Here is a 20212-nt window from a genome sequence, read left to right on the forward strand (position 1 = left end):
CTGTTGAAGTCCTTTCCATTCTGCTTTATAGAATGTGGAATAATGTGGTCCTTTCTTTCATAAACTCCTTGGTTGTCCTTGTTCTTTCCTAAACTTTCAGTCCTCCTTCCAATTAAGTAGGAAAATTGGGCTGATACTCTGGGAGAAAGAATTGTAAACCTGCTTTGTTAGTATTATTTTGTAATAGTGAAAGTAAATTAGATTTAATCTAGTTTCATTATATTTATTAGCAAATTTTGCTACTTATGGGTTTTTTAGTAAAAATTTCCAAGTTAAATTTTCTTATAAGAAGGAAACATTAATTTCTAAGAATGTTTTTGTGTTTATTGTAATAATGTGAAATATTTGTCACCAGCAACTATGGCATCAAGCTTAAAATTTCACCAATCCTAGGACTGGAAGGCTGGCTATAATTTCAAGTGACTTCTGTGGATATCCAGCAATGATCATTCTTTACTCTGGTGCTTGGTCACTTCTGATTGTCTCTATCTTCCTTTTTCTTCTTCTTTTCTCTTTCCTACTTTTCTCATCTTTCCTCTCTTCCTTCCTCTCCGTGTTCCGTTCACCTAGAAGCTACTTGCTAACTACCCTTAGTAAACCCTGGCAAAACACAAGGCTGAGTTTGAAACAGCATTGACTGTCAAGAAGCTTGTTCTCACAAAGATCAATACACAGAGAGTTAAAACATACCCCACAATATATCATGTGCCATTAGATGAATCAGTACAGGAGAGGAGAGCCCATCTAACTGGGATAAGTACACATTTACCCCAGTGCAAATTTATGAAGAGGGTTGTTTGTCCTAAACTTTGAAGTATAGTTTAGGGTTTTTGATGGGTAGAGATTAAGATTTTTTCAGACAGAAGGCAGGAAGGATGTAGCAGTAGAGTGGGTTGGTCTGGGATAGTGACCAGTGACCCATTTATGTCATGGTCGTTGGAAAAGACCCTGATGCTGGGAAAGATTGAAGGCAGGAGAAGGGGATGACAGAGGATGAGATGGTTGGATGGCATCACTGACTCGATGGACATAAGTTTGAGCAAGCTCCGGGAGTTGGTGATGGACAGGGAAGCCTGGTGTGCTGCAGTCCATGGGGTCACAAAGAGTCAGACACAACTGAGTAACTGAACTGGCTGATAGAGCAGAGTCCTGCAAATGTTTTCTATAAAGTGCCAGAGAGTAAATAATTTCTTAGCAGACCATGTGGCCTTTGCTGTTGAAGCAGAGGCAACCGTAGGCAATCCATAAATGAATACACTGGCAGTGTTAGAATAAAACTTTATTTACAAAAATGGGCTGCAGGTCTGAGTTTGCCCGTGGGCTATCATCTGCTAATCCCTGATAAAACAGTGGTTAGTGGGAAATAAATGTGCTGTGCTTAGTAGTTGGTTGTGTGCAACTCTTTGAGACCCTTTGTACTGTAGCCCATCAGGCTCCCCCGTCCCTGGAATTCTCTAGGCAAGAATACTGGAGTGGATTGCCATTTCCTTCTCTAGTGGAAAATAAGGGTAGAATGGGGGGTGGTGGCCAGATGTCAGCTTTTGAATGCTAAGCTAAAGAGGTGTAAATTAATTGTACTCTCTTTAGTAAAACCATGGTTATGTTTCTACTAAAGACTTTAAATACCTTGACATTTAAATATGGAACCAGATGTTTTCTGTTTACATCCTTTAGATATCTGTATGGCTAGCTCAATACTAAGATTTCTCTGACTAATATTTAGTATAAAAATAATGAGTAGAGAACAAACTAGGCCTTTGAATGCCCCCCAGTAAAGTCTGAGTCATAGAATCTTTGGGCTTCTCACCATAAAGTCTCCACTGGGATGGACCAAAAAAAAAAAATCAGAGCTTGGAAAATGGGAGAGAATGAATGGATGGGCCCTTTGGAGATCTGAACTCAAAATGTCCACATTCTTCCCTGTTCAAAAACTGATAATATGAACTTGATTCCAAAGTAGATATAAGATCCACATTTTTTGATACTTACTCTTTAAAAGCCATTTTATTGAGCACGACTGACATGTAAAGGCTGTTGATATGTCATGTATATAACTTAATGAGCTCGGGGATAAATGTACACCTGTGAAACCATCCCCACCATCAAAGCCATAGACATATGCATCACCTCCCAAAGTTTCTTCCAGCTCCTTTTATTATTATCTTGTGGTAAGAAGACTGAAAGTAAGATCAGTCCTCTTAGGAAGTATGAAATATGCAGTGTTGTTGGCAGTAGGCACTGTTGTATACTAAGTCTCTGGTACTTATTCATCTTGTGTAACTGGAACTTCGCACCCTTTACCCCCATGTCTCCCTCTTCTCTGCCCCTGGAAACTCCATTCTAATCTTTGACTGTTTTGTGTTATTGTTCAGTCACTAAGTCATGTCCAACTCTTTGCGACCCCATGGACTGCACCCTGCCAGGCTTCCCCGTCCTTCACTGTCTCCTGGAGTTTGCTCAAATTCATGTCAGTTGTTAACCCTTTTAGATTCCACATATAAATGAGAGCATACATTATTATCTTTGTGTGTCTGGCTTATTTCACTTAACATAATGTCTTCTAGCTCTATCCATCTTGTTGCAAATGGCAAAATTTCTTTTTTTGTTTTTTAAGACTGAATAATATTCCATTGTATGTATATACCAATTTCCTTTATTCATCTGCTGATGGACATTTATGTTTTTTCCATGTCTTGGCTGTTGGGAATAATGCTTCATTGAACATGGGAGTACAAGCCTCTCTGTTCGAGATTGATACTTACAGGAATAGTTACACATGTTGAGTCTAAAATTCTACATAATTTCATAGAAGATTGTATTAGGTACTATAGACAGTTCTCTTGTCTCTGATTCATTTCCTTTTTAAAAATTCCTCTACGGTAATATCAGATAATTGTGCAGTACTATTTCTCATGTCCTTCCTCAGAATCTTCCTCAAGGTAAGGATGTACCTCATTAATGTTTGCAGCCCTGTTATCTTCTGGTGTAGATCTGGCCAAAAGCAGGCAATCAGTAAACATTTATTAACTGAATGAATGTAGGTAAACATTTCTAATTGTTCCCAACAAGTTATTTCACTATATTGTGTGTTTTTCATTTTTTAATAGTTCTCATTTAGAATGCGTAAACCTCAAAGTTTAAAAGTCTTCATTGTTAAAATACTAAATTTCATCTGTGATCTGTTTTAAAAACTTTACATACCTAGTATATTTTTAGCATTATATGCTTAGAAAAAAATGTATATTAAATGAAATTATTGTAGATGATTTATATACATAGTTGAAAAGAAGTAGGCTAGTTCTTGTACTGGAGAAATCTGAAAATAAAGTTTCTCCATACATACATTTGTAACCTACATAATAGTAACAACATAATAAGATATCAGATTCTCTTGGAAAGAATTGGGCTTGTAATTTCTCAGCCCACCCTACTCCAGATGTTGCCAGATAAATGGCTAGCAGTACCTTTTGTTTTAGCCCTTTCTGGATTTTGAGTTTTACCTATCTATACCCTATAGCAAAACCATAATACCGTGTTGATTCTAATAGGCTTTTTCAAGAACATTTTTTTAAAAACTTATTTAGCAGTCTTTTGAATTTTAGTGATTCTCATTACTTAATGCTTCTAATCATGTGTTAAATGGTTAAATCTTTGCCAGCAACCTCAGGGTCTTGCTCATGCATGTATATTTTATTACTTGTTTCTTTCAATGTTTAGATTATATGTTTTCTAAGGGTGCAGTTGAAATCATTTGATATTGAACCATTTTTAAACCAGTGCTGACATACTGAAAAGAAGATTGTGTGGGCAAGACATAATGATTATAATTAAGTGACAGAGAAAACAATATGGGCATAGAGAGCTGAAAAATACAATGGAGAACAGTAGGTAGACTGTGGAGACAAAAGCACCTCTGGTGGAAAATCATATATTTAACCACACAATCTGCCCAATCTAAATGCCAAAGTATTTTTGTTGGAGAAAAAAGCTAGTGAGGGGGATTATTATGGCTATCTATTACTTCTGGCTGCCAGTGCCATTTGCCTGATCCAACTGTTGACATCACAGAAGTCAGAAGCATCCTGTTGTCATGGCAGACAATTCTTTATAACTTTTTATTTGGGGGAAAAAGAGTTGTTTGTGCCTCTTTAATTTCTATAACTAGGCTTTCAGCCAAGATTTTGTTTTTAGGTTTTTATTTTTATTTTTTTAAGTGCTGTTTTTTGCTGCTGCTTATCCTGGAGCCAGAAAAACCAAGCTGAAGGAGGGGGGTGGATGGCTCAGAGGGTCAGCAAATGAGCACTTCTTCTCGGGTTGGGAGGAATTAAGCTAGTGAATGTTTTGTCGCTGTTCAGTTGCCAAGTCATGTCTGACTCTTTGCAACCCCATGCACTGCAGCAGTCCAGGCCTCCTGGTCTTTGCCCAAGTTTGCCCAAGTTCATGTGTATTGAATTGGTGATGCCATCCAACCGTCTCATCCTCTGTCACCCTCTTCTCCTTCTGCCTTCAGTCTTTCTCAGAGAGCATCGATGTCTTTTCCAGTGAGTCGGCTGTTTCCATCAGGTGGCCAGAATATTGAAGCTTTAGTTTGTGCGTCAGTCCTTCAGTGAGTATTCAGGGTTGGTTTCCTCTAGGATTGACTGGTTTGATCTCTTTGATGTCCAAGGGACTCTGAAAGCAGAAACTAGTAAATATGGTGGAAACCAAATTCCTAAGGCTTTTTGGTGAGAGAGAAAGTACAGTAAAACACATGGAACTTGAAGTAAAATGAACCTGTTAATCCTGCCTGTGCTCTATTAGCTGCTCACGGTTTGCCTCAATTTTCTTGCCCTAAAATGGGGAAAGTCTTACAGGTTTGTATTAGGATGAAATTGGACAATGTATGTAAAGTTTCTAGTACTGGGCCTGGGGGAAGAGCTGTGTGTGTGTGCCCACATGCGTGTGTGTGTGTGTTACACAAATACTAATTTTTTCCCATTTGAGGTAGAAAGGACAGTTTTGGTCAGGCATACATTATATCCTAAGTCTGTCAGGCAACCTAAGGTATAGATATAGGAGATCTCAGAGAGAGAGGCTGTGATTTTGATACCAAAGATTTGACCTTTGCAAGTTGTTTTTTCCTGAATTTGATACTCATTTTCTCATCAGGTTTATTATATTAACATTATTAGTACATGTGAATAAAATAAAATCATCCATTCTGGATTGGAAGGCATTTTGTGAATCAAACCCAGTTTCAGAATGCCAGGAGGTTTTTGGGTGTCTTATTTTGGCAACTGTACTTTTACAAAGATGGAACAGATGGAATATGCAGAGTTTTTAGTTAATTTAGTTTAGAATCTTACTATACTGGGACTTTGTCTATAAATCCAAAGGCTCTGAGAATTTCTGAAACTAATCTTCGGAGCAAGCAAATTAATAAAAATTCCCTATTGAGTCCCAGTCCTGAAAATGCTGTTGAAGGAACCATTGTAGTATATTTGGTTTGAATAAGGCCCATCACCAAATTTTAAAAGCTTTTAAAATTATTAGTTTCCTTATCTTCTAGTTCAGTTCAGTGGCTCAGTCATGTCTGACTCTTTGTGACCCCATGAACCTCAGCATGCCAGGCCTCCCTGTCCATCACCAACTCCTGGAGTCCACCCAAACCCATGTCCATCGAGTTGGTGATGCCATCCAGCCATCTCATCCTCTGTCGTCCCCTTCTCCTCCTGCCCCCAGTCCCTCCCAGCATCAGGGTCTTTTCCAGAGAGTCAGCTCTTCGCATCAGGTGGCCAAAGTATTGGAGTTTCAGATTCAGCATCAGTCCTTCCAATGAATATTCAGGACTGATCTCTTTTAGGATGGACTGGTTGGATCTCCTTGCAGTCCAAGGGACTCTCAAGAGTCTTCTCCAACACCACAGTTCAAAAGCATCCATTCTTCTGCGCTCAGCCCTGTTTATAGCCTAGCTCTCACATCCATACATGACCACTGGAAAAACCATAGGAGTGTGCAGTATTCCTCTTATATGGTTCATCTGATTTTGGTACATTTTCCTGCCCTCTTTCTCTTTCTCTTATGAAAGATAGGGTGAAAAGTGAAAAAAGTGAAAGGGTTAGTTGCTCAGTCATGTCTGACTCTTTGTGACCCCATAGACTGTAGTCTGCCATGCTCCTCTGTCCATGGAATTCTCCACGTAAGAATATTTGAGTGGGTAGCCATTCCCTTTTCCTGGGGATCTTCCCGACCCAGGGACTGAACCCAGGTCTCTTGCATTGCAGGCAGATTCTTTGCCATCTGAGGAATGAAATACTCTGTACTTACAGTTGTGTCCTATGTCATTTAAGGTACTTGCTTTGGAAATGAGCAACAGAACCCAACTCGTGCTACAAGATTCGGGGGAGTTTGATACAGCTCATAGATCACTGGGGGGGCTGTACAACCCTTCTTCTGGGAGGAGAGGGAAGCACAGAGCGTGGGAGCTTATAGCCTCCCAGAGGTGATTCAGCTCCAGCAGCTGTTAGCCTCTGTGTATCTTTAATCAACATTTCAAGGGCCTGACAGACTGTCTGGCCTGCGTTGTTGTTGTGCAGTCGCTGAGTTGTGTCCGACTCTTTGTGAACCCATGGACTGTAGCCTACCAGGCTCTTCTGTCCTCCACTGTCTCCTGGAGTTTGCATTAGTTAGATGCTTTATGCCAGTGGCTCAGTAAATTTTGTCTAGGGGTTTAGGGGCAGGTGGCTGGGGTATTTACTTTAGATTGAGCGGCAGCTACTTATCCTCTACACATAGTTTATTGTACTAGGTGGACCTATACAAGGACATTTGGTTTAGAAGCTCATCATGCCATTTTTATTACAACCTTTTATTATTTTGCCAAGAGTTATTTTTCCCATTTGAATTTGAAGCCATGGCACCAGCATATGTATGTGGTTACTTTTTTATTTTTAATATTATATAAGAATTTAATGATTCTATTTTTGACGATTCTGTTTTGATCTAAATGCCTTTGTTATGGTCCAAAAGCAATTTAAAGTCTAGATTATTTTAACAAAGAATAGATAAGGTGTGATAACAGTTTTGTAGCAATATTGCAATTCAGTCAGTGTTGACTAGGATTTTTTACCTGACATGATGTTCTTGCTAAAAATTCTTAATAATATAGGTTTATACAAACACGTAGCAGCATAGTTAATCCTTATGAGATGTTTCTTAGTGATGTACTCATGTTTGTGAAGTGGTCTCCAATTGTGAAGTAATAATTTTTGTTATAAATAACAATATTATAATTTGATTTGACAATTAAACACTATTCAGAGCACATTATTTGCATTATTTTACTTTATTAGCTCATATTAGTGGCTGCTGTCCTGATTTTACAGATGAGCAAATGGACTGAGAGGTGAGTAGCTTACCTAAAGTCATACCTCTAGGGAGTGGTAAAGATGGAATTTGACTGACTACAGAGCCCATTTATAGTGGAAGAGAAGAAAGACATTTTTAGCAAAGGTGTTGTGATGCTGAAAGGCATGTCCACGGTGGTAAAAGTTCTTCTGTAGCCAGATATTATCAATGGTAAATCCACGAACACATTGTCAAAATCTGTACGGCTGGAGGTTTTAAGTAGAAGCCAGCCTTAGTTCTTTTTTCTTGAATTTATCATCTATATATTTAATTGACAATATTTTTTATATTTTAGTAAAAATTTTTTTAACTTAAGGTGGAGCTAGGGGTAAACATACCTGCCAGTGCAGGAGACTTAAGAGATGCAGATTAGATCCTTGGGTCAGGAATACCTCCTGGAGGAGGGCATGGCACCTCATTCCAGTATTCTTGCCTGGAGAATCCTATGGACAGAGGAGCCTGATGGGCTACAGTCCATGGGGTCGCAAAGAGTTGGACATGACTGAAGTGACTTAGCACACACACACAGTTGATCTACAGTATTAGTTTCAGCAATACAGCATAATGATTCAGTATATTTGTAGATTATATTCCAATATAAGTTATTACAAGGTAATGGCTATAATTCCTTGTGCAACACAACACAGTCTTGTTGCCTATCTATTTTATAAATAGTAGTTTGTTAATCCCATACCTCTAAATTGCCCCCCCAGCTTCCCTCTCACCTTTGGTTATCTTAAGTTTATTTTCTGTGTCTGTGAGTTTGCTTGTTTTGGGTATACATTCACTTGTATTATTTTTTAGATTTTATGTATAAGTGATAAGTATTTATCTTTCTCTGACTTATTTCACTAAGCATAGTATTCTCTAGGTCCATCTGAGATTTTGTTTTGATATTTTGTAATTTGGAACTAAAACACATCCTCTGCTTTCCAGACAACAGAGCAAAATAAAAGAGCTATCCATGCACTAATGGGTTTGGTGAATAGCATTTTATTCTAAGACCTTTGACTGTATTTTATTAGTAGTAAATCTGTGTAACTTGATAATATTAGAAATTAGTCATATAATAAAGTAAAAATTATATATAAGTAAAAATTTTCCTAAAGTCAGAAGCTGTCTTTGCATTATTTATTATTCTCACTTTCTATTATTCACTATTCTCCCTTCTTTTCCTTTTAACTGGCAGAGAAAATAGGTATAATACTATACCTTATTAATAATATTCAATTTATTCAGTTCCAGGAAGAATGAATTTGTTGGCATGTTTAACACCTTTCTATCCATCCATATGTATGTATCTTCTAAGTTTTTCAACAGTTTTGTATTGTTCACATGTTTTAAATGACACTTTATAGTATAGTGACATATGCTTTCTAGGATTTAATGTGCTGTGATTTTCTGTCTTTTCTAGTGTCTGTATTTATGCTGAAAGTCCAGGTGAATGACATCATCAGTCGTCAGTACCTGAGTCAAGCAGTTGTAGAAGTGTTTGTAAACTACACAAAGACAAATTCCACAGTAACTAGAAACAACGGAGCAGTGTTGATAAGAGTACCCTACAAGTTAGGACTCAGCTTGACCATTATTGCTTACAAAGATGGCTACGTGTTGACACCTCTACCTTGGAAGACCAGAAGAATGCCAAGTAAGCACTTAAATAGTGTTTTGCCTTCACTAAATGTAAATGATTTTTTACTCTTTGAGAATTGCTTGTTCTGGTAAACTGAAAATATGACTGTCTGTGTGAAGCCAGTATAAGGAGATTAGAAAGGCGTGCCAGTTTGAAGAAAATATGAAGGCCTTTTTCCATCTACAGAGGCCTGAAGGAATCCTGAGAAACAGCTCTGCTCTGGTACAAAATTTGTCTGCAGGTGTGTGTGGGGGTAGGGGGCATGGCATGCCTACAGGATTAGGATGGGCCAAAGTATTGAGGAAGGGGGACCTTCTCAGAAGGTAAGATGGGCAGTTTAGATTTACATGATGACTAATAAAGCCGTTCTTGTAGATTCTTGAACACATGGATTTAAGTTGTTTAGAAACTGAGTTTACAGCATATAGGGAATAGGTCAACAGCAGGGCTAAAATAGATTCCGGGAGTCTGGCTATGAAACTGTGGCTGTGCTGGGGGACAGTAAGGCTAGCCTGATGTAAGAAAAGAGGTGAAAGGAGAGGTAAGCGTACAAGAGGCATACTGGAGAAAGAATCAGTATTTAGTATGGTAATCATTTTACAATATATACACATATCATCCCATTGTACACCTTAAGGTTATATGTTAGGTGTCAGTTATATCTCAGTAAAGCTGGGAAAAGTTGGTAGGACTTAGTATCACTAATTTGGAGAAGGGAATGGCAACCTACTCCAGTATTCTTAGTTGGAGAATCCCATGGACAGAAGAGCCTGGTGGGCTACAGTCCATGGGTCACAAAGAGTTAGACACGATGTAGCAACTGCCACAGTATAAATAATTGGATATTGGGGGGAAAATGGCCAGTTTCCAGACTTCCAATCAAGTGTGATTGGAAGGATGATCCATTAGGTAATCAGTCTTTTCAAAAATTTTATATTTTATTGTTCTTGTTAAATTTTAGATATTATAGTTTCATATTGGAAACATATGAATTATTGAACTATTTAAAATTAGATTGAGAAAGAAAATGAAAAATTAGATAATTTAATAAGATTCACATGAGTAGAATTCTAGCAAAATAATGACTAGAAAATCTGTATAGGGATATGGTTGAGATAAATTCATGATCTCAAATGATTTAATTTTTTTAAAGATAGAAATTAAGTACAACTATTCATTCAGCAAAAGTGAGAAAAACAATGAAAGAAGAAACCAACTATTGGGAAAAGGAAATAATAAAGATAGAAGTATATTGGCATATGTTAGAAAAATATAAAAAAACAGTTGACAAAAATACATAAAAGCTTTAAAAATCATAAAAGTTATTGATAACAAATTTGATGGCAAATATCTTAAAAATCCAATAAAATGAACAATTTTGTGATAATGTAAATGATCATTGCTTTTAGATGAGGTAAATTAATAATCATGGGTAAAACATTCTAGATAAAAGTAACTTCTAAGACTATAAGGAAAAGTACCACAGGACATTCTACCAAATCAATCAGTACAGCCTTGATCCTGAGACCTAACAAAGGTAATGCAAAATTAAATGCCCTCTTGTGTGCATACTCTTTCTCACTTACACATCCCTCTATAGATCAATCTTACTTGTAACTTGAAATGTAAAACTCCTAAGCAGAATAGTGAAAAAGAATTTCACCATTATTTAAATATAGCATACTGTCCAGACCAAGTAGGATTTTTCTTCTTTGCAGGACTATATAGATGTCAGACTTTATTAATTTTATATATCATACTATCAGAACAAGCTGGAATCAAGATTGCCAGGAGAACTATCAATAACCTCAGATGTGCAGATGTTACCACTGTTATGGCAGAAAGTGAAGAAGAACTAAAGAGCCTCTTGATGAAAGTGAAAGAAGAGAGTAAAAGTCAAATGTTAGTTGCTCAGTTGTGTCCAACTCTTTGTGACCCCATGGACTTAGCCCACCAGGCTCCTCTGTCCATAGAATTCTCCAGGCAAGAGTACTGGAGTGGGTTGCCACTCCCTTCTCCAGGGGATCTTCCCGACCCAGGGATTAAATGTGTGTCTTCCACATTACAGACAGATTCTTTACTGTATAACCACCAGAGAACATTCAAAATATGAAGATCATGTCATCTGGTCCCATCACTTCATGGCAAATAGATGGGGAAACAATGGAAACATGACAGATTTTATGTTCTTGGGCTCCAAAATCACTGCAGTTGGTAACTACAGCCATGAAATTAAAAGACACTTGCTCCTTGGAAGAAAAGCTATGATCAACCTAGATAGTATATTAAAAAGCAGAGATAGCAATGGTTTTCCCAGTAGTCGTGTATGGATGTGAGAGTTGGACCATGACGAAGGCTGAGTGCTGAAGAATTGATACTTTTGAACTGCTGTGTTGGAGAAGACTCTTGGGAGTCCCTTGGACAGCAAGGAGATCCAACCAGTCAATCCTAAAGGCAATCAATACTGAATTTTCATTGGAAGGACTGATGCTGAAACTGAAGCTCCAATACTTTGGCCACCTGATGTGAAGAGCCGACTCATTAGAAAAGACCCTGATGCTGGGAAAGATTGAAGGCAGGAGGAGAAGAGGATGACAGAGGATGAGATGGTTGGATGGCATCACTGACTCGATGGACATGAGTTTGAGCAAGCTCTGGGGGATGATGAAGGACAGGGAAGCCTGGTATGCTGCAGTCCATGGGGTCTCAAAGAGTCAGACATGACTGAGTGACTGGACAACAACAATTAGAACAAATTGGAACTACTATGTGATAATATCAACAAGTGCTGAAATGTATGTTGTAAGTTCACCATTCATGTGTAACCAAGAATAAACTCTTTAAAAACTAGGACCACAGAGATACACTTAGGTATCTCACACTCATACTAAGTATAAAATATTAGAGGTGATCCTACTAAAATAAGAAACTAAATGCAGATATCTATATTATTTTACATTGTAGTAGAAGTTCTCATCAGAACAAAAAGATGTTAACAGATAAAAAAGAGGAGAGCTAAAAAAAAAACAAGAGGAGAGCTATTAGGAAGAATCAAAGCCATTATTTGTGGTTATGATCATATCCCTGGAAAACTGCAAGTGAGCACTGGTAAAAATCAATAGATGTTCTTACATACCAGAGGTGATAACCAATTAGAAAAAATGAAAATAAATGCTTCTCAGAACAATATGAGAAGGGAAACCTAAAAAAAAGTGAAGTAACTGTGGGGAGGAGAATAAAACTACCAAATGTTACTGATAGAACTAAAAAAAAAAAAAAATCAACTAAAACACCGGATAATTGGAAAAATATTTTTCTTCCCCTGAATATTGTAAAGATTTTAATTCTTCCCAGATTAATTTATAGATTTAATGCATTAGCAAGATACTTGGCAAAAAAGTTCTTGAAGAATAAATGTGTGAAAATACCTGAAATTTTAAGAGATTTACTAGAGGCAGTTTGAAATTCCAGATAACTAAAATATATGGCTACAGATTTACTGTGATATTTTACTATGATTTGTACTATAATACAAATCAGATACTAGTAGGTATAAAAAATACAATCTATGGTAAGGAACTATTATAAATCATTGAGGAAAAAGCTGAATATTCAGTAAGTAATATTGGAATATTTCGCTAACCATTTGCAGTAAGTTAATTTGAATCCATATTCCAAAATATATTGCTCAAAAAGTTCAAATGTAGAAAATTATATTTAATATAATAAACTATCTTTTCTTAGAATGGTCTTTTTAAACTGAAAAGCAATGAATGATGTCATAAAAGGTAAATTTCACTATAATTTTAAAAAGTAGGAAAAATATGTGAAGTAATAAGGAATGATATCTTTTATGTGCTAAGAATTCATTCATGTCAGTAAAAGACACCAGGGCACTGCCTAAGTAATATAAATGGACAGAATCATGACATAGCAGTTTTCAAACAGGAAATACAAATTAGAGAATGTGATAAAATATTTACCTTTCTAATAATTTAAGTACACCCCCAAAACATGCATTTCTTAGATTTTTCAGCTCAGGAAAGTTTTTAAGGAGTGAACATACTCAATATTGACAGGATGGGCCTCCTCAAATGCTGCTGGTGGGAGGAGAAGTTGGCAGTATTATCTGGATGACAATTTTGAAATACGTGTGTCAAAGTCTTTGAAATCTTCATCTTTGCTGGGCATCTTTTCTAAAAACGAACATACAAATAAAGTGGACAGATATTTGTGCACAAGGATAATGAGGCGAATATTCTGTAATAGTGAAAATGGAAACAGTCTACAGTATTATACAGTTTAAGTGAATCTTGATACTTTTAAGAAATGTGACCTTGAAAATGTTATGAAAAGTTTCTACTGAGGGACAGAAATGCTTACAACATTATCTTAAGTGAAAACCCAGGGTGAAAATACTCTGTATATGATATCATACTCCCTCTTTTTTAAACCACAGGAAAAATCCAGGAAAAGCTACAGTGAAATACTAATAGTGATTGTCTCTGTATGATTGTACTGTGATGACTATCATTTTCTTCCTTTTCTGTATTTCTCAACTTTTCCAGAGAAGATGTACATCCCTTTTAAAATCAGAAACATTTTTGTAAATTGAAGGAAATCTGAATGCAAATTTTAATGAGATTCAGAAAGATTCTCCTCAGGCTTAATAGAAAAAGCTGTCAGGGTAGCCCCTTTCAACACTTGGGACTAAGAAAGCCACATGTGTGGGATCCAATCATCTTAAGGTCCAAGCTGTCATCCTACCACCTCCTCTCCAATCTTGGAACTCCAACAACTTGTCTAAATATTAATAATTTCTGAATTAAAATTACTTTCATTGGTAGTCTCCCTTTTCTATTTAAGAAAAAAATTTGTTTTACATCCACTCATAATTTTTGTATACTTTTATATTTTATCCTCTTTTTCATATTTCCTTTAACAGTAAGCTCTAATTAAAAGTATTCCCAGGCAAGTGTATTTTACCTTTTCTTAAGTGATTTAGGGGTATTGTATAGTTTCTGTTGATATTTAAATATATCGCATGGAGGAGAGAGATCAATGAGAACTTGTACTTTAGATAATGCCTCAAAACATTTTTCTTTTGCAGGATTGGTAAGCTTATCTGACTTGTTCTTGCTTATAAAATGATGGTCTTTTATCTGTGCCTCTTGCTTCTCATCTTGAAAGAATTGTTATCTTTCAGGGATCTGCACTTACTCATCTCACCAGTCATTTCAGATACCTACTCTTGTAGACAGGTTTGGCCTCATCCTGTCTACTACTAAAAGTTGCCTCTGGATCATGTGTATGTTAAGCTGTTTCATCCTTTGCCAACTCAGTCTGTTTGGTGAACCACGCTGTGAAGAAGAGCATTGAACCTTTGTGTGGGAAGTTAAAAAAGGATGGATGTACTCCCCTTAAAGAACCTAAAATCATGAAGGCAAGAAAAAAGGTTTTAAAAACTATAAGGAAATAAGTAATGATTGTATAGAGTAAAGAGCAGAGGGTTGTTTAAGCATTTAGCTTGACCACACACACATATATACATATATATAGGGTTAGAGAACATCATTAGTCACCTTGGTACAAAGTATTGTATGAAATTTAAAAAAAATTAGTAGTGATGCCCAATCTTCTCACTTTATTATGTTCCTTTTTTCCCCCTCTCTATTTTACAGTCATTCTTCCTTTGTTTTGAATTGCTTTTTCCATCACACAGTTTGTTTTTCCTACATTTTTAGGGCCTGCTGGAGCAGAACTGTATTTGTCCCAGTTTTCCCTCCATGTCTAATAAAATATTCTAATTGTGCTATATTTCACAGTATATTCATCAGTTACACTTTCATTGTTCCCACAAAACCAAGCAAATATATGGCTATTTGAAGACACTATTTTAATTACTGGAAAATTAGCTGGTAAGTACTTTACTTCTTAACTAGTAAGTAAACACTTGAAAGTGACTGTATTGTATGACTGTACTACTTCACCAATGGATCAATGTTGCTTATAAGGTGGGAAAAATCTAAATTGATCTGGGATGACTGGTATTGACTATAAGTTGATCTGAACTGATTCTTATTTCACTAGCAAACTATAGCATACATATTTTTTTGTGTGTAGTAGGAATCATTCTCTTTTATCATTTTAGCTACCCTCAATAGAACATTTGACTTTCAGAAATACTGGAAAGAGTCTCTGAACTTCTTCCCAAATCACATCTCTTACTGGGCTTTGGTGGTTGGTGAAATTGGGAAAAGGACCTTTGGGGCATTGTAGTCCTCAGGTCACCTTCATTCCTGCCTCTGACATTAATCTTGCTGCCTGCGAGGGAAAGGTCTGAGGCTGGGGAATTAAGAACCTGCTGAGCAGACATGATTTGCCCCACTCACATGTCCCAAGGGCAGGAATACAAGAAGCCTGATTTGGGGTGTGATTCAAACTGTGTTTTCCAACTCTGCTTAGCAACCTCGAAGATGATAGCTTTCATCCTCACCTACCTCCTCACCTCTCTTAACTAGTCCTTAGGGGAAATCCCAGCGTTTTGTAACTCTTACTGCATATTATGTAAAACCTCTGTAAGTGACAATAATTCACTTATTTCTTTTGGGAAATCTGTTCAGAACCAAAGCATAATAGGAATGACTGGTAAAGGCAGGAAACCTTAGAGTCCAAGACAAGAGTCATGGTAAAAAACAGTTTTTGAAATTCTTCATTTTTAGAAGCTATCTTATTTAGTTCTAATGTATTAAAGAAAACCTAATACTATCATTTGGAAAACTTTGGGGCTTGATTAATCTTGGAGGAATTTACTGAGCAGGGTAGTAGAATCTCTCACTCTTGCACTGATTTTGCTGGTGCATAGCAGGATGGATGTAGAACTGTGTGTGAAGGATAAAAAGTAAATAGGACCTGCATGTGTGGAGAGAAAGGCCATTATCTTGACATAGTCCTACTGCTTACTGGCCTCTTCAAACTCTTTCCATTGTTCAACTTTCTGCCCTTTATTGTGTCTATTTTCAAATGAGTTCTCATTTCTGGTCACAAGGTGGCTTTTGCAACTCCTGGACATACCCTCTCACAGTAAATCTACTAGGGAATAGCATGTCTTTGCCCCTGGAAATCCAAGCAAAATTCACATTTTCTGTGCTCAGATGCTTAGTTGTGTCCTAGTCTTTGTGACCCCATAGACTGGTAGCCCACCAGGCTCCTCTGTCCATGGGATTCTCCTGGCAAGAATACTGGAGTGGGTTGCCATTTCCTACTCCAGGGGATCTTCCCAACCCAAGGATCGAACCCATTTTCTTGCATCTTCTGCATTGGCAGGTGGATTCTTTACTACTATCACTGCCTGGGAAGCCCAGAATTCACATTGCATCTCGTTAACTGTGCTTGGCACAGGTTCCATCACTCAACAGATCACTGTGGTCAAGAGGATAATGAGATGCTATTGATTGCTTTCAGCCCATTCTGGCATGCACCAGTACCTCTACTCTTGTGCAGAAATGAAACCCCAAATGTGCCACATGAGTCAATGTGTGGTTCCCCAGAGTGAAACTCAAAGGTGAAGAAATTCTGGGCAGATGAATCAAGCTCAAGCAGGCTCTAGACTAAAGGTGCCTTGTGTGATCTAAGTTCAGTTGCTCAGTTGTGTCCGACTCTTTGCTCATGGACTGCAGCACACCAGGCTTCCCTGTCCATCACCAACTCCTGGAGCTTACTTAAACTCAATCTATCAAGTCGGTGATGCCATCCAACCATCTCATCCTCTGTCGTCCCCTTCTCTTCCCACCTTCAATCTTTCCCAACATCAGGGTCTTTTCAGTGAGTCAGTTATTCACATCAGGTGGCCAAAGTATTGGAGTTTCAGCTTCAGCATCGGTCCTTCCAATGAATATTCAGGACTGATTTCCTTTAGGATTGACTGGTTTGATCTCCTTGCAGTCCAAGGGATGCTCAAGTCTTCTCCAACACCACAGTTTCAAAGCATCAGTTCTTCAGTGCTCAACTTTCTTTATAGTCCAACTCTCACATCCATACATGACCACAGGAAAAACCATAGCCTTGACTAGAAGGATATTTGTTGTCAAAATTATGTCTCTGCTTTTTAATATGCTGTCTAGGTTGGTCATAACTTTCCTTCCAAGGAGTAAGCATCTTTTATTTTATTTATTTATTTTTTTAAGTGTCTTTTAATTTCATGGCTTCAGTAATCATCTGCAGTGATTTTGGAGCCCCCAAAATAAAGTCTCTCACTGTTTCCACTGTTTCCCCATCTATTTGCCATGAAGTGATGGGACCAGATGCCGTGATCTTAGTTTTCTGAATGTTGAGCTTTAAGCCAATTTTTTCACTCTCCTCTTTCACTTTCATCAAGAGGGTCTTTAGTTCTCCTTCACTTTCTGCCATAAGGGTGGTGTCATCTGCATATCTGAGGTTATTGATATTTCTCCCGGCAGTCTTCATTCCAGCTTGTGCTTCATCCAGCCCAGCATTTCTCATGATGTACTCTGTATATAAGTTAAATAAGCAGGGTGACAATATGCAGCCTTGACATTCTCCTTTCCCGATTTGCAACCAGTCTGTTGTTCCATGTCCAGTTCTAACTATTGCTTTCTGACCTGCATAGAGATTTCTCAGAGGGCAGGGCAGGTGGTCTGGTATTCCCATCTCTTGAAGAATTTTCCACAGTTTCTTGTGATCCACAGTCAAAGGCTTTGGCGTAGTCAGTAAAGCAGAAGTAGAGGTTTCTCTGGAACTCTCTTGCTTTTTCAATGATCCAGCGGATGTTGGCAATTTGATCTCTGGTTCCTCTGCCTTTTCTAAATACAGCTTGAACATCTGGAAGTTCATGGTTCATGTACTGTTGAAGCCTGGCCTGGAGAATTTTGAGCATTACTTTGCTATCGTGTGAGAGGAATGCAATTGTGCCGTAGTTTGAACATTCTTGGGCATTGTCTTCCTTTGGGATTGGAATGAAAGCTGACCTTTTCCAGTCCTGTTGCCACTGCTGAGTTTTCCAAATTTGCTGGCATATTGAGTGCAGGACTTTGAGTTAAAGAAAGGGGCATTTCTTGTTAATTCAGATCTGAATATAAAATAATCATTGTAATACGATGTTAGTAATGTTTTAGAAATAACTGGTTCACTTAGAGTAACATGTCCTGACCAATAGTGCTGTGTTTACTGTGCATTTGTTTTGTTTATTTGCTAATGAGATTTCCTTTTTCCAGATGCCAAATCTCAACCAAGTGTTCAGTTTTCAAAAGCCTTAATTAAACTACCCAACAACCATCATATTAGCAATGTTACAGGCTACCTTACAGTTCTACAACAGTTTTTGAAAGTGGATAATTTTCTGTATACAACTGGCATTACTCTCAATAAGTCAGGTATTTCCTAATTTTTATATAATCTATTTATAAAAACAGTACATATTCAAATACTATTTTAGATGTTTGATATTAATTTACACTTTGGAGGAGACATCACTTTTGAAACATAAACAGTTATTAAAGTGTTTATAGACAGTCCTTTTATTCTAGTACATTATGAAAGAGATTATATCAGAATCTTATGCATAAATTACAAGTTAATGGGGAATTTAATTTACAGGGTATTTTTATTCATAGGAGGTAAGCAAACTATAGAAAATGGTAATGTTTACTCTAAAATTTTGCAAATTTAAAAAATGCATTTAAAAGTGGAAATTTGATTAAGAAGTTTAGACATATGATTTGACCAATTAATCTTAAATTGATGAGAAGTGTCAATAATTGTTGGAAACAAAAAAGTCTGTAGATTGGAGTGAGCAGTTGGAAATTTTGAAATATTTGAAATACTTTGAGTAAAAGGGTAAATATTGAAAAAATGTATTTTTCAGATTCAGCAGTAGTAATACATAAGGCTGTCATGACCTAAGTAAAGGAGGTGATGGGATTTTACATTTTATTTAACAATTAACTTATGAATGACCTCTGTAGAAGCTGTATCTTTCCTCTGTACATCCACACTTGTTCCACCATTTCTACCACTTGTTGCCGTAAGAAACTCCACTGTTTTTAAAATCACCTCAGACAATCTGTAATTTTTATGGTTTCACGTGAGTCAGATTTTTGGTCCATATCATTTGGGGACTAGTCAGAAATTAGAGTAATAAACAAATAGGTGTTATGGTTGATAGGCATTTTTTTACCTGCTATAGTTGATGTTATTGATACCCCAGGCAGATGACCCTCTCTTCCGTTACAAGCCTAAATGTTTCCTTCTGCATGTATCTGTGGCTCTGCATAAGGGCATTCCCTGGCCCAGGAAGCAGACTTGGCCCTCACAAGAGGCAGGCTCTCAACCAGCGACAGAAAAGAGTAGATAAAGTGTACATACCTCTTCATTAACACATCCTGTGTTGACTTCCTTCCTCCTTCTGTATTACTCCTTCATTCCCTCAGTGGTGGGTGCTTCCTCCCTTCCAAAGTGTTATTTCAGGAGAAGAAGCCAATCTAAGACACCTGCCAAAGTTTTCCAGGTATAAGTTATAGGATGCTCAAAATAAAAGCATTACAAGCATGGTAACCAATATACACTATCACAAATGAAGCTCATATTGCCCTGGAGGGTTTTTATGAACAAGACTCATTAGATTCAGTGGGAAGAAGTTATAACATGTTCTGCCCTTCATCATTTCTCTACCACCTGCTTTTGAGATTATTCATTAGACGTTTCAATTGTCCTGACGCTGCTAACATTTTAAAAAGTCCTAGAGCCGTGGTGTCAAATGGGAATGTTCTGTCCTGCCCAATATGGTAGCAGTTAGCCATAGGTGGCAGTTGAGCTCTTGAAATATAACCAGTGCACTGAGGAACTAAGTTGGTAATTTCATTTAAATTGAAATTGCCACATGTTGCTCATGGCTAATATACTGATTGCACAGTTCTAGAGTCCTGTGAATATGAAGATGCTTTTTTAAAGTCTCCTCATTGTCTTTCAGACTCTTTTTTCCTTTTCTTCTAGTTGGTCTTATTCCACATTGGTGGGGTGTTGACCTCATCAGTTTCAGACGCATTCAGTATTTGAAGCTACTCACTGCACAGAACCGAGGGGTGGAGTTAAGAAAGCCAGCTGGTTTTACAGTTTGATATGAGATATGATTACTTACAGACTGCATAGTACTTTTTACAGTACATTACTTACCAG

At 37.3% G+C, this 20212-nt stretch overlaps 2 protein-coding genes across 5 annotated transcripts in view; one reads left to right on the plus strand and one right to left on the minus strand.

The window, feature by feature from the left end:
* The window catches only part of FAM171B (family with sequence similarity 171 member B), a 74999-nt gene that overhangs the window by 40138 nt on the left and 14649 nt on the right, over nt 1-20212 (plus strand). For both annotated transcript variants that reach the window (XM_043488239.1, XM_043488240.1), the window contains exons 2-4: nt 8801-9034; nt 14845-14937; nt 18253-18411. In XM_043488239.1, the coding sequence (XP_043344174.1) occupies nt 8801-9034; nt 14845-14937; nt 18253-18411 (486 nt within the window). The remainder of the gene's footprint in view (nt 1-8800; nt 9035-14844; nt 14938-18252; nt 18412-20212) is intronic.
* The window catches only part of ZSWIM2 (zinc finger SWIM-type containing 2), a 114481-nt gene continuing 98583 nt past the window's right edge, over nt 4315-20212 (minus strand). Inside the window, exons 11-13 of one of the 3 annotated variants that reach the window (XR_006273220.1) lie at nt 19403-19527; nt 13086-13215; nt 4315-4671 (exon numbers count right to left, since the gene is read on the minus strand). The gene's annotated coding sequence lies outside the window, so the exon portion shown is untranslated. Of the gene's footprint in view, nt 4672-13085; nt 13216-17979; nt 18108-19402; nt 19528-20212 lie in introns of those variants that run through there. The other 2 variants (XR_006273221.1, XR_006273222.1) reach the window with 2 other exon arrangements.

Source organism: Cervus canadensis, chromosome 15, assembly GCF_019320065.1.
Source record: "Cervus canadensis isolate Bull #8, Minnesota chromosome 15, ASM1932006v1, whole genome shotgun sequence".
NCBI classification, from domain to species: Eukaryota; Metazoa; Chordata; class Mammalia; order Artiodactyla; family Cervidae; genus Cervus; species Cervus canadensis.